General features: G+C 44.2%; 1 protein-coding gene across 1 annotated transcript in view; it reads left to right on the top strand.

The window, feature by feature from the left end:
- The window catches only part of CARMIL3 (capping protein regulator and myosin 1 linker 3), a 1,161,278-nt gene that overhangs the window by 625,537 nt on the left and 522,061 nt on the right, over window positions 1-13,680 (top strand). Inside the window, exons 20-21 of the mRNA XM_086923677.1 lie at window positions 4,650-4,704; window positions 4,878-5,050. Coding sequence (XP_086779803.1) covers window positions 4,650-4,704; window positions 4,878-5,050 — 228 coding nt within the window. The remainder of the gene's footprint in view (window positions 1-4,649; window positions 4,705-4,877; window positions 5,051-13,680) is intronic.

The following is a 13,680-nucleotide window of genomic DNA, read 5'->3' as shown; positions in this document are numbered from 1 at the left end:
TTGCTTTTTTAAACACTAAGGTCTGAAAGGATATGCTTGGTATGGGGAGGCAAGCAACCAAGGCTGCAGTGGAGTATACTCACCAGGCCACATTCACTGGGGGTCTTTGATATCCTCGATTTTGAATTGTATTATATAAGTGCACAATCCCATTATGCCTACTACTGGGTACACCAACCGCGGTATATGCCACAAGTGGCAGCAGAACACTGGTTAGCTTACCCCATACCTATAGACGGCATACTCTACGACACACCTGGCCCCAGGGAAAAAACCCCAACCAATGTCACATGTACAATAAACTGTAAGGGGAAACAAGGGAAACCTACTCACTTGGAGCCTGGGTGAAACTTTTAACAAGAAACAATGGCTCCTGTGGAAAAATAACAACTAATTCTGATACTAGTAACGCACAATTGCAATCAGGGTGACAGATGTAGAAAAAAGGAAGCTGTGTATACACAATGCGGATATATTGGTCAAATCAAAGTCATTTATGTAAATGTATATAAAAATGTATACAAAATTTCCATAACACATATGTAATCAAAAGAAAAGGTGATGGTGTGTCCCAAGTGAATATTTACACAGCAAGTGAACCTAAACTGCTAAGGTGAAACATAGTAAAAAAGTGGACAACATAAGGTTTCAGGTTTACAATTCAGTTTCAGAAAGACAACCCAATGATAAGTATAAAACATTAAAGTGCAGCAGTTGAATTGTATAAACAACTGTTGCGACAAGTCTGTCTTTTTATATTTTTGTCAACGGCGTTTCGACCTGAGTAGGGTGTCAGGTCTCTTCAGGACTGTTCAATGTGGGGCACCTTTAAGGGTTTGCTCTGCTTAGGGAACAGGAAGTGGCACCGTGAAGTATTGGTGAAAATAAAGACTTACAGGGATCCTGTCCGGGACCCCTGTGAAGGAAGTGGGGTAAGCAGGCAAACAGGATATGATGTTGCTCCCACTTTAAATTAGCCGTTGTGATGCAGTTTTTGAAAAGGCTGATTCATATGTTCCTACCAACACCATTTGTGATGCTGCAGGGTGACATTAATTTAGTTCTTATTTTCTTCAGATGTGCCCTATGTAAAACCAGTCCATCACCCTCCCTTCTTTCTATCGCCCGTCTCTGCATCTCACCAAGAAGGAAGAGAGGTTCCCCAGGCTGGATCGGAAAAGGGAGGCCAGTTTCAATATTGACTGCACCAAGAATTTCCAGACTGGTGATCAGCTCTTTAGAGGATAGGCAAGTAGAGGAAGAGCAAAGCTATCCAACAAAGAACCGTTATCGAGTTAGATCATCTTATACATCAAAATATGTTATGCGGAGGGTGTGACAAAGTAATATGGCCGACAGGATACAAGCGGCTTGCGGAGGGTGTGACAAAGTAATATGGCCGACAGGATACAAGCGGCTTGAGCGGCTTCTACTTGAGCTGCTTCTCGCCAGCCCTCAGCTAACCTGGAGCATCCTGCGCCACTTTAATCTCGCCTTCCGACGTGGGCACCACTATCAGCGTGGAAGGGGCCATCCTGTGACAACGGAGACCCCTGTGAATGCAATTGCTAAGGTACGCTGGGAGGTCGCGTGGCCTAGGCGAGGGAGATCGGCTGCCCACTGCGGCATAGCCAGAGCGGTACCCTGAAGCTCTGAGCCCTGGTCGGACCCTCCTAGACGGTGTCGCCAAGCCCCCGGGAAGGCATTGCTGGCCTCCTGGTGGGCTCTGCTGGCCCCCTGCTGGGCCTTATACTGCTGGATATGGTGCCATATAGGAAACGCATACGGTTGGTGTACTGCTCGCTGATCCGGCCGTTACTGGGCTACAAGTCAGCCCGCTTGCTGATAATTGCTGGGTCCCTGCCTGCAGAGTCTCCAGGCGGTGGTGGTGAGGATGCAGCAGATTGCCTGTGCACAAGAGACAGTGGGTGCGGCCTACTCCATGAACTGGCAGGTCATATTCTTTAGGGGCCCTGGGTAGCTCTTACAGGGGCCCATGCGAGTGTTTATAAGTTGGTGATTACTGAGGGGCCAGGACTTTGGATTCCCTGTACCTGTTGCTCCTGGGCAACTGGAGCTGAGGGCCTATCCACTGAGAACTGCACTGCTTTGCAAGATCCCCTGCTGGAGTTATCCACTAGTACAGATTGCGACTTTACAGCATACTAATTATTCCCCTTGGCGAGCACCTCTGCCTGGAGCAGAGCGCCTCTCGGGCTGTGGAACTAGACTCCTCTGAGGCACTGTGTTGACACTCCTGATTGTCAGCTAAGGGCGGTGCGCAGACCTATGGACTGGGCCCTTTATTAACCTGTCACCTTTTGGCAGGGCCTGCTAACTGGGGTGGAACAGCCATCCTTGAGAGCCGATGGTACGGTGGGGAGACCACTGTACTCACATTGATAGAGGGCAGTAGGGGAGTTTGCCTGGAAGGCTCTGGTAGGCAACGATCCGCCACTGATGTAGGACCTACCGGTGGGACACTACTAGTTCATCGGAGCTAGTGAGACTGTATCTGAGTGCCCGCACATAACATAGAGGTGAACCTCCTGGGCACTGACCTGCGAAAGGTGTCTGACAAGAATAATGCTGCGGAGGGCTTCATTGTTGATATGCAGGCTGAGCTAGCGACCCTCAAAAACAGGTGGATACTATTGAATCAAAAACAGGGACTTTGTAGGCAAGGACAAGGACATAGAGGGGCGATCCCAAAGAAACAATGTCGGCCTCCTTGGTTTTCACGAGTGTGCAGAGGGGTGGGGGGGGGACAAAGAGTTTCATAGAAACATGGGTCTGGGATGTTCAGAAGCCCACAGGATTGTCCCCGTAATTTGGGATGGAAAGAGCTCACCATGCTTTCACGGCCCCCCTGGGGCCCCAACACGCTATCAAAGCTTGCTAATCCTTAATTATAGAGATAGGGACTTCCTCCGCTGGGCAAATCGAGAGGCCAACAATCTCTCATTTGAGAACCACAAGATCTCCATCTTCACAGATTACACACAAAAGGTGAAAGCTTAACACAAATCTTTTCTGGAGGCAAAGAGGCAACCAAGGGTTATGGGCCTTGATATATGCTTTTAATCCTGCCCGCTTGAGAGTCATTTCAGGGGGTAAATCGCACTTCTTCGACATGGCAGAAGATGGTTGGAGATGTGGGGCAAAGTGCCCTAAGGAACTACGCCGATCCTGGTGGGTAAATACCCAGACAAAGTGACGTCCCAACATTTGGGTTTGAGGACCCGGGATGACTTTGGGGACATTGGTATGAACAGCGGCCAGGATAACTCTAGAGTTATATGATCAGGAGGATGGCACCATGGTGCCAGAGGCTCCGAGGCCGATCCTTTGTTCCCCGGGGACTACTTCAGTTCTAACAGTGGACGTTTAACTCACCAATGCTGAGCACTGCAGCTGAGCATGAAGAGGTCTGAGAGTAAGGGGAAAGGGAAAATGTTGAGGGTATGTCATCTTATATTTTATGTAATAAAGTATGGCCTACCACACATCTTACACTAGGGCAGGGGGACTTCTCCACTTTTAGTGGTAGGCTGTTAGTTGGAGAGGGGGGATTTTAGGCTGTGAATCCTGACAGTGAGACAAAAAATGGGCGAACACACAGTCATGCCGTGGTTTTCCCGTGTTGATGTGCTTACACGGTTAGTTTCTATTGTATGGCCCCAAGTTCTTAATGGGGTTTGTTTGTTGACTCCAGTGCATATGCAGGTACTACCCTGGGTGCGTCGGCCCCCTGTTATGGGTAGCCTAATTCCTATCTGGGAGACAGCTGAGAGGGGTTGGGGGAGACACCTACACCTTATGGCTGACTGTACTAATATCCTTACCTGGAATGTCAGAGGTCCGAGGAGTTACACAAAACGATACAGAGTTAATTCATTTCTTTGGCGCCACTGGGCCCAGATAGCCTGCTTTTAGGAGACACATTTAATTGGAAATTAGGTTCACAAATTAAAAAACAAAATGGAGGGGTAACCGCGTTCTGGCAATGTTCTTGTCCTTGCATCGGGGTGGTGATCTGGGTGGCTCCAGAGATCCCCTTCAAGCATGTTTACAGTGGGGCAGATGTGGAGGGGCATTAGCTGCTCCTTCAGGGTACTCTGGATGGCGAGGATATCACCATTCTAAACACTTTTGGCCCAAATATTGATGACGGGCAGTTTTATGGAGCCATGCAGATGCTGGTAGAGGGCGGCATGGGGACCCCCATAATCTGGGCTCTGAGAATTTAATTGTATACTAGACGGCAATTGCTTGATTGATTGATTGAAATTAAGATGTAATGCATGTAATATTCAACTCTTTGTTTTTAATAAAATGTTACATTCTTTCTTTGGTAAGGTTTGGAAAATCCGCCTTATGTCACATTAATTATGTGAGTCTTTAAAGATTTTTTGTAACTAATTTTATTTTAGCGCATTTAACTAAATGAAGATTCAATGGCAAATTGCTGAGCAATATTAAGTAACAGTGTCCATAATTGTGCCTTCATAACCATTCCACAGTGCCTTACATTTCATGAGACTGTGCCCATTATTCTTTCCAAAACATTAATCTATGGATGTGTATTACTAGTCACTGTATGTACCTCTAATGGCTGCATGTAAATATGTGAATTGGTACTTTTTCAGGACACTGGAGGAGATCCTGCAGCGAATTGTTCATCTGATACAGGAAGAAGACTGTGTAGGTCCAGCATTTATCCATTATTGAGTAGCTCTATATTTTTGTCAATTCCTTTACAGTGTTTCATTCTATTCTCCCTCCATTACCTGATTTGTCTTCTCCCTTCTGACCATACATAACTATCACTCTGCCTTGCTTTTCTGTTCAGTTATTTTTTGTAATTTTCCTTTCAGTCGTTGGAGTCCTTGTCTGTTGCTGATTCTCGTCTAAAATCTCGGACCAGCATTCTGATCAATGCTCTTGGTAGCAACACCTGCTTAACCAAGGTGGATATCAGCGGAAATTCAATGGAAGATATTGGAGCCAAGATGCTATCTAAAGCCTTGCAGATCAACAGCACACTCAGGTATGTGATAATTAACCTTTAAGCACATAAAAGTGGTCATAACTTTGTGTACATTTCCGCACATAGATGGGATTGGATGAGATATTAGGGTAAGGTTTAATTTGTGTAAATCCAAACGTTCACCCAAGGGGTATCTTGGAGCTGAAAGCAAACTAATGCTTACGAAAGCAAACAATCAAAGTCCAGGCTGAAAAGATCAGCAAGTGGAACAAGGAAAAGCAAAGTCTTCAGAGCCTTCCTGAATTTCAGAAGATTTGGCTATTGTTGTAGGGAAAGTGAAAGAGAATTCCAGCTTAGAGCAGCCACCAAAGAGTTGGCCCTACCACCCCGAGACTGCTGATGGAATTTGGGGACCCTACTTACATGATAACATCTGGATCTCAAACCACCACTGGGATTGTACCAGTTAAAACACTGTAAAAAGGAGGAATGTTTACTAGCATACAAAGCCTGTGCACTAGACAGAGCGACGTAAACACAATCGGTTCCATAACATGCAGTTATTAAAAGCTACCAGGACAGACGAAATGTGATCCAATTCCTGAAGACCAAGTGCTAGCCTGGGAATTACATTTTGTGCAAGTTAGAACTTGTGCACTGGGTAGACTGAATTATAATATCCAGACATGCAGCAATAAAGTTGTTCATATTTGGCGCTTTGAAGGGGAAAAGAGAACCAATAGACTCTAGAGGATATGTTTTAGCGTGCAAAGTTGCAAGAAAAAGGAACTAACTAAATCTTTGATTTAACCAACCATATTAGATGCATAGTCAACTGTAACACCATTTTTCACATAACCTCTTCGCTGCTCAGCCACGGTGGTCGTGTGCGGATGACGAGCTGAGCTCGTCATGTAACGCGGCTTTTTAAAATTTGCCGCACACAGCAGGAAAAGCCGCCGCAGCGATGCGGATAATGAACTGCTTGTCCATTGTGTGAAAAATGGTGTTACATTTGACTTTTAGTTGGACAGGGGCGGCAAAGCTATTTCCAGGAAGGGAAGGGCTTAACCACTGTAGGTTCTAAGGCCTAGATGTAGGTAATAGCAATTTACCGAATGGTAAATACCGAATTTTACAGATTTGGTATTCACTATTCGGTAATTGCTATGCAGGTAAAATAATCGGTAAAAATACCGAATCTGTATGATTCGGTAATTACCGATTCTGTAATTACAGAATTGGTATTTGCCATTGATTCCTATGGGCCTTGAAGCCCATAGGAATCAATGGCAAATACCGATTCTGTAATTACAGAATCGGTAAAATTCCCGATTTTGCAAGGGTGACAGGGTGTCACTTTGACACCATGTTGCAACCCTGTTTCTGGCTTGTGTGCCATTTGACACACAGACATGCCCTGGGGGCATGTCTGTGTGCCACATGGCACAGGTGTACATGCACAGATGTGCATGTACACTGGAATTCGTTATTTACCATGGAATAGTATTCCATGGTAAATAACGATTCGGTAAGGGCCTGTGGCACTGATTACAGTGCCACCTACATCTTGATTTACAGAATCGGTAAATTTACCGATTCGGTATTTGACCGATTCTGTATATTTACCGAATCGGTAAATATACCGATTCTGTAAATAAAATGCCCCCTACATCTCAAAAGCCAAATACCGGTCGGAAACGGCCGAAATCGGCCGTTTCCGACCGGTATTAAGGCTCCGACATCTGGCCCTATGTCTTCTTAACATTCAGCTCGGACTGTTTAAAACACATTCAGCTTTCAACCTTTTTCAAGCAGTCATGCAACTATGACTCGCAGCTGGTAACATCACCCAAGATTTTCGAAATAATCGGATTTGTATGTTATCTGCTTACATAACAAACCCACAGCTGAAGGACTGGATAAGTTAGGCTAGAGAGAACATATAAAGGCAAATAGATAATATAAATGTCTTTGGAACTCCACAGGGAAGTAATCTGACAGAAGTGCACAAGGAGAGAGCTGTTTTTTTAGCCTTATGAGACGAGACAGAACATCTCTGATCTAGGACATGGACTGTTTCCTGATGCCAAGAACATCAAATCAGGACTACAGGATCTGGTGGTCTACAGTATCAAATGCTGCAGAAAGATCAAGTAAAATCAAATCATCTTGTATATCATCATAGACACATCAGTGCAGTTTGTCCAGTGCAGGCACCATGATTAACTCTGTGCTGCTGCCAGGACAAAAGCCTGCTTATGGAGGGTATAGAAGGTTGTTATATTTTACATGTTCTGCTATACAAGATCCGCTAATGGTGCAGACTCTGTCCTTTCCAAGAACTTGATTGAGTAAGAGAGTTGAGAAATAGCTTACAATGGTTATGCCAGGGTTAATTATTCATGCACATTTAAGATTGGTAGGAAGGAATATCGTCTGTATTTAGGAAAAACATCAGGCCAAGAGCCTACCTGGTTTAAAAGGAGAAATAGCCAAGGAAGGGGGAGAGATAAAAGTGGTACTCTTTAGGTCAAAGTAGAAGAAATGTCTGCAATATTGTGCTCATTGGAATTAGTGATTTCATTACATTTAATATCTGGAATAGTATTTGTGGGGGTATCCCTAGGTTTCCTAATGGTGGAAGAATAGCTGTGGCCATGTTAGGTGCATTAAAGATTTTGGTGGCAAAGAAGGTGGACTTATCAAATTTAATAGCACATTTGTTTGAGTGGTGGAGCCTTTATCATTTGATTTTTAAAGAGGGATCGCAATCAGGTGCCAGAGGTGCAGACGTGCTAGAGATTGTGAAAACACTGTGTCATTTGGAGTACCTTGCTGGAAAACCAGCATCAAGTCTTAGTAGAAAGCTGCTTCTTCAAATATCAAAAGCAACACTAATTTGAGCATTATACTTACGCAGAAGAGTTAGGGATTAAGTTCTGAAGGCACATTTTTTTATAAGGGGATCTAATAATTATGCTGAGACATTGTACCATTTGCTATGTTCTACGGACAATGCAGGACTTCTTTCTTTTCTTACCACTGAATGAGAATTGACATGAAAAATTAATATAATAATGATCTGATTATGGAACTGCACAAGTATAATAGGTCTGATATGGGGGTATTGGAGCAAACTGCATCTAGAATGGGACCTTTAATAAGTGGGTAGCAGGAAACTCAAAGTGATACCAACAAGGCAAAGGCATTCCTTAAATTTAACAGGAGTTGCTAGCAATGGCTTTTCAAAATGAAGATGGAAATCACCCATAAGAATGGGCTCAATCTGGGATGGACTGAGAAGGTGCTGAGGCTAATAAAAGGCATAAAAGACCCCAAGAGGCGACAGAATAGCAGTACATTCCAATGGGTGCCCAAGAGGCAGTATGCCTAATGGGGATACTTTCTAGAGTGGAGAGTCAAGGTTCAAGTTAGTCAAGTTTAAATTTGTATAGCGCACTACTAACCCAGAGGGTCTCAAGGCGCTTGAGGGAGGGGGGGAGCTCTACTTATCAAATATCCAAGTTTTTAGTTGTTTTCTGAAGGAGAGGTGGTTCTGTGTGAGGCGGAGGTGGGTGGGGAGGGAATTCCAGGTCTTGGCCGCTAAATAGGAGAAGGATCTTCCTCCCATGGTGGATCTTTGGATGCGTGGAATTGCGGCGAGGGCTTGATTGGACGATCGAAGTTGGCAGGTGGGGGTGTAGAAGGACAGGCGCGTGTTGAGGTATTCGGGTCCTAGGTCGTAGAGGGCTTTGTGTGCGTGGGTGAGGAGACGGAACGTTATTCTCTTGTTGACGGGGAGCCAGTGGAGGTCTTTCAGGTGACCGGAAATGTGAGCTTGGCGGGGGATGTCTAGGATGAGTCTAGCTGAGGCGTTTTGGATGCGTTGGAGTTTTTTCTGTAGTTTGGCTGTGGTTCCGGCGTAAAGGGTGTTTCCGTAGTCTAGTCGGCTTGTGACCAGTGCATGGGTGACCGTCTTTCTTGTTTCGGTGTGGATCCAACTGAAGATTTTGTTGAGCATATGTAGGATGTTGAAGCAAGATGATGAGACAGCGTTGACTTGTCTGGTCTTCGAGAGGGAGGAGTCCAGGATGAAGCCCAGGTTACGTGCGTGGTCCGTTGGTATTGGTGCGTTTCCCAGGGCCGGAGGACACCATGAGTCGTCCCAGGCGGAGGGGGATGATCCTAAGATGAGGACTTCCGTTTTGTCCGAGTTTAGTTTTAAAGGCTGTTCTTCATCCACTTGGCTACTTCTTTCATCCCTTCGTGTAGGTTGGTTTTGGCGGTGTTTGGGTCTTTGGTGAGGGATAGGATCAGCTGAGTGTCGTCGTCGTAGGAGATAATGTTGAGGTTGTGTTGGCGCGCAATGGATGCGAGGGGACTCATGTATACGTTGAAGAGGGTGGGACTGAGTGAAGATCCTTGGGGTACGCCGCAGATGACTTCGGTGGCCTCTGATCTAAAAGGGGGGAGGTGGACTCTCTGGGTTCTTCCGGCGAGGAACGAGATTATCCAGTCCAATGCTTTTCCTTGCATTCCGACGTTGCTGAGGCGTTGTATAAGGGTGTTATGACAGACTGTGTCGAAGGCTGCGGAGAGGTCGAGTAGGATGAGGGCAGTAGTTTCTCCGTTGTCCAGTAGAGTTCGAATATCGTCTGTTGCTGCGATGAGGGCGGTCTCGGTGCTGTGTTTGGCTCGGAATAAAGTATAATTAATGAAGATAACATTGTTCCTGATAGCTCCACAGTCATGTTCATTTAGTAACTGTGCAGGAATGCTGATCTTATTATTAATGAGGGCCTACACTGCTTCTTATATCTTTGTTGTATACCTAACAATGGGATGTGGCTCCATTTTATAAAATGTGTGGAGTAACATCATCAAAATCATATGTTCAATGAATTGATTCTAGATTAACATCTTTACCTCTGATAAAAAAGGCCTTTTGTCCCGGACAAAAGGCCTGGAGTCCCTGGAGTGCAATTCTTTTTGACTCTTCGAAATTCCAAGACATCACAAAATTGGGGTGTTTCTTGCATGTATGACTGTTATAAGTCTTTCGAATTGCCAGACTATCTCTTTGTTCAGTTCAGTTCAGTTCAGTTCAGTTCATAAACTTTATTCGACAGTTAAGTCATAAAAGCATTTCATAAAACATTCAACATTTGCAAAATAAAACAATCATGATAAAATGATTTATATAAATAATTAAGATGTGATTAAACTCCATACGACAACTATCGAATATAATAATTATTAAAAATGCTGGATAAAATCAATTTTAAAATGTATCAATTTACAATTTTACAAACAGACGCTGCTCAATGTTCGCTAATTCATTATATAAGTTTAGGGAGTAATTCGGTAATCGCACAATGCCCACCACTCGAACAGGGAAGCCCAACCCTAAAAATGTCCTAAAGATTGATTTTACTGCGGTAAAAATGGTCAGAATAGGGCACTATTAACTTGGCAATAACTTCTGTTTCGAACGAATTGTCCAACCCCATTTAAAAAACTTAGCTACGGCTATAGCAATGGGGGATTGGGGTCTATACATAAAATTCTCATTGCCTCTTTGTGTCTACATATACCATTTAGTCGACAGATTGGTTTTATCCACTTTTGACGAGGTGCTATATATAAGGGACAAAAGAACAAAATGTGACTTACAGATTCTTGTTGATCCGTACACCTAGAGCATTCGTCACCAGTTGTCTCCACCCACTTTGCAGTAAATAGCCTTGTCGGAAGGGTGCCTACCCTAAATTGAAAATACAATTTGCGATCAACAGGCTTTTCAATAACATCCCAATACCTTTCTAGCAGTGGACAAAACTTGAATTCAAGGAATCGACCTATGAGATGGGAAGAGAGACCATTTGAGCATGTTAATGAGAAAACTATCTCCCAGTATCTACACTTCAGGATTTTTTTTAGAGGAAAATACAGCATTTGAGGGGTCATCCCACAATTCACTCATTCCTAATCTCGCTAGCAGGGATCTAATGTCCTTCAGTCAACTAATTTTATGGAAGGAATCCTTTTCAATAATGTCCTTTAGAACCTGAGTATAATGCGAAAGTTCCTCAGTGGTCCATATTCTACGCCAATACAATAGAGGACGTAGAATAGCCAGATCCTTAACTGCTTTCCTACCAAGATCCCAAGAAAGTGGTATTAGTGGAGTACTTTGCGGGACACTAGTAACTTTACGCAAGAACTCATTTTCCGCCAGTGACAGGCGCTTTAGATTTTCGAACCACCACAATTCGGATCCATAGAAGGCCGAACTTAATACCTTCATCCCATATATCTCAAAAACTGAACTAATTGGTTTGGTTAGCGAAGTTTTAAATTTTTTTAAAAGAACACCTGACTGCTGTTGATGCTTTAGTACAGCCAAATCTAATTGGCTATCCCAACGCATGGCCCTCTGCAGGGTGACATCCAAATAGGTAAAGGCGTCAACCTGCTCTAGTGGGCAGTTATTCATATATATACTTCCTCTAAAAGATTTAAAAGATTTAGAGGATTTGTGTTCATTGAAGGACATAAATTTTGATTTGGCAGTATTTATTTCTAGTCCGTGCAGGAGGCAGAAGTCTCCGAACCGCCGGAGGGCCCGCTGGAGGCCACTCGGTGTTTTGGTGACAATCAGAGTATCGTCCGCAAACATGAGGATTGGGACATGAGTACCAGCCAGCACAGGGGCGTCAGTGGAAACCAGGAAAAGGAAGTCTGCCACCCCATTGACGAAGAGCGAAAACAGGGTAGGCGCCATGACGCAACCCTGTCGCACTCCCCGCTCAACGTGGAAGGTTTCCGTGACCTCTCCCTGCTGCCCCGACCGAACCTGGGCGAAATTACCCTCATGCAAGTGCACGACCAATGTCAGCAACTCTGGGGCCATCTCCACCCCCTCCAAGACTCTCCATAGTTTACAACGCGGTACTAGATCAAAAGCTGCCCCCAGATCAACAAACACAACATACAAAGCCCCTTTTCCCAAAACAACTGTCCGCAAGTAGAGAATAATAAACCGAAACACTTGATCGATCGTGCTTGTTTTGGGGCGAAAACCGGCCTGTAATGGACTCAAGATGGTCTTTTCTTCCATCCAGGTCTGTATTTTTCCCAAAACTAATTGACCCATAATTTTCTGAATAGAGTCAATTAGACTAATAGGCCTATAATTGCCTGCTACAGACTTGTCCCCTTTTTTATATAACAGGACGATTTCTGCTCCCTTCCAAGAAAGAGGGACAGGAATTCCTTGAGCTATGGCATTTACCAAATACACAATGTATAATCGCCAGACTTGTTTATCATTTAAAAACACGTCGGCGGGGACGCAATCAATGCCCGGGGCTCTTCCCTCAGTTACTGTCTCTAGCGCCCTATCAACATCCTCTAAGGTAAAAGCGACTTCTTCATAAAATGTGAGGGTAAATAAACCATCACTCTCATCACTACCACTACGAGCATACTGTGGCTTAAAATAATCAATCCACGAGTTTTGAGCAACATTGTTCTGCGGGCAATCCGGACACCCACCTCTATCTCTTTAAATATGTCCCAAAATGATTTTGAGTTTTTAGACACACAGGCCTCCTTAAGCTCCTGCCACTTGCACTCTTCCCATATCTTTTTTGCCCCAAACCGTACTTTCCTATAGCAACCTCGTGCCTCTCTTACTTTGCTAGGGTCCTTAATTTTCAGTGCTAGACCCAGCTCGGCCTGTGCTTGCCAACAAGCAAAATTGTACCAGCTCTCGGGTTTTTTCCTAGACTTATTTCTTCCTGAGCTCGGCTTACAAAAATATGTTTTAAGCTTGGCAAAAAGGTTAGTATGAGCTTCAATAAAGGAAACATTCAAGGCCCCATTGATCGCACCAGGCCCCAAATTTACCAATACCTTATTTACGTCATTCTTAATAGAAGTCAAGGTATCAGGGTGATTGATAACTTTACTCCACTTAAGGTGGCGCTCATCATTTGCTAAAGCAAAATCAAGGGCTATTATTCCCTGGGTTGCTACTGCCACTTCATCTAGTCTCAACCTAAATAGTGAGGTAAGGGGGTTATGATCGCTCTCTACACAAGCCTTTACCTCCATGTCCACAAGGCAGTGCCACAATTTTAGGTGGACAAGCAAGTAGTCTTTGCAGCTAGACCTATGGCCATTATCGTACGTTTTGTTGTCCTGCTTATCTAATGGCGTTCTGCCGTTAGCGGCCCTTAGTTGATTCCCCATACATAACCCCTTCAGATGTATTGCAGCCTCAGTCCATTTCCTTATAGGTTTTAGCTCAAGTTGAGGAACCCCCCATCTCGAATCTTCCTCCTCCGTTAGGCTCAGGTCATCATGCCCTAACGGCTCAAAGGTCGTATTAAAATCTCCCGCTATCAGAGTCAATGTATTGCTTGGCAGGGTCTTGATTAGAACGTCTAAAGCTGTTATTACCTCAGAATTTTTCCCTCCCAGTAAGCACCTTGCATAGACATTGAAGATATCAATGTTTGTGCCAGAGGGAAAACTAATTACAAAAAACAGTGGAGCCTAGTATTTGAAAGGATCAGGTTAAGAATAGACATACACTAGATAGTTAGTATGTCCTTTGTCCAGCCGGACAGGGATTTATTTCGAAAATACACAAGGTAAAAGGAAAATCTTAAGGTGATGTC

Source organism: Lissotriton vulgaris, chromosome 5 (genome assembly GCF_964263255.1).
Source record: "Lissotriton vulgaris chromosome 5, aLisVul1.2, whole genome shotgun sequence".
Taxonomy (NCBI): domain Eukaryota; kingdom Metazoa; phylum Chordata; class Amphibia; order Caudata; family Salamandridae; genus Lissotriton; species Lissotriton vulgaris.
This window is presented reverse-complemented; position numbering and strand designations above follow the sequence as displayed.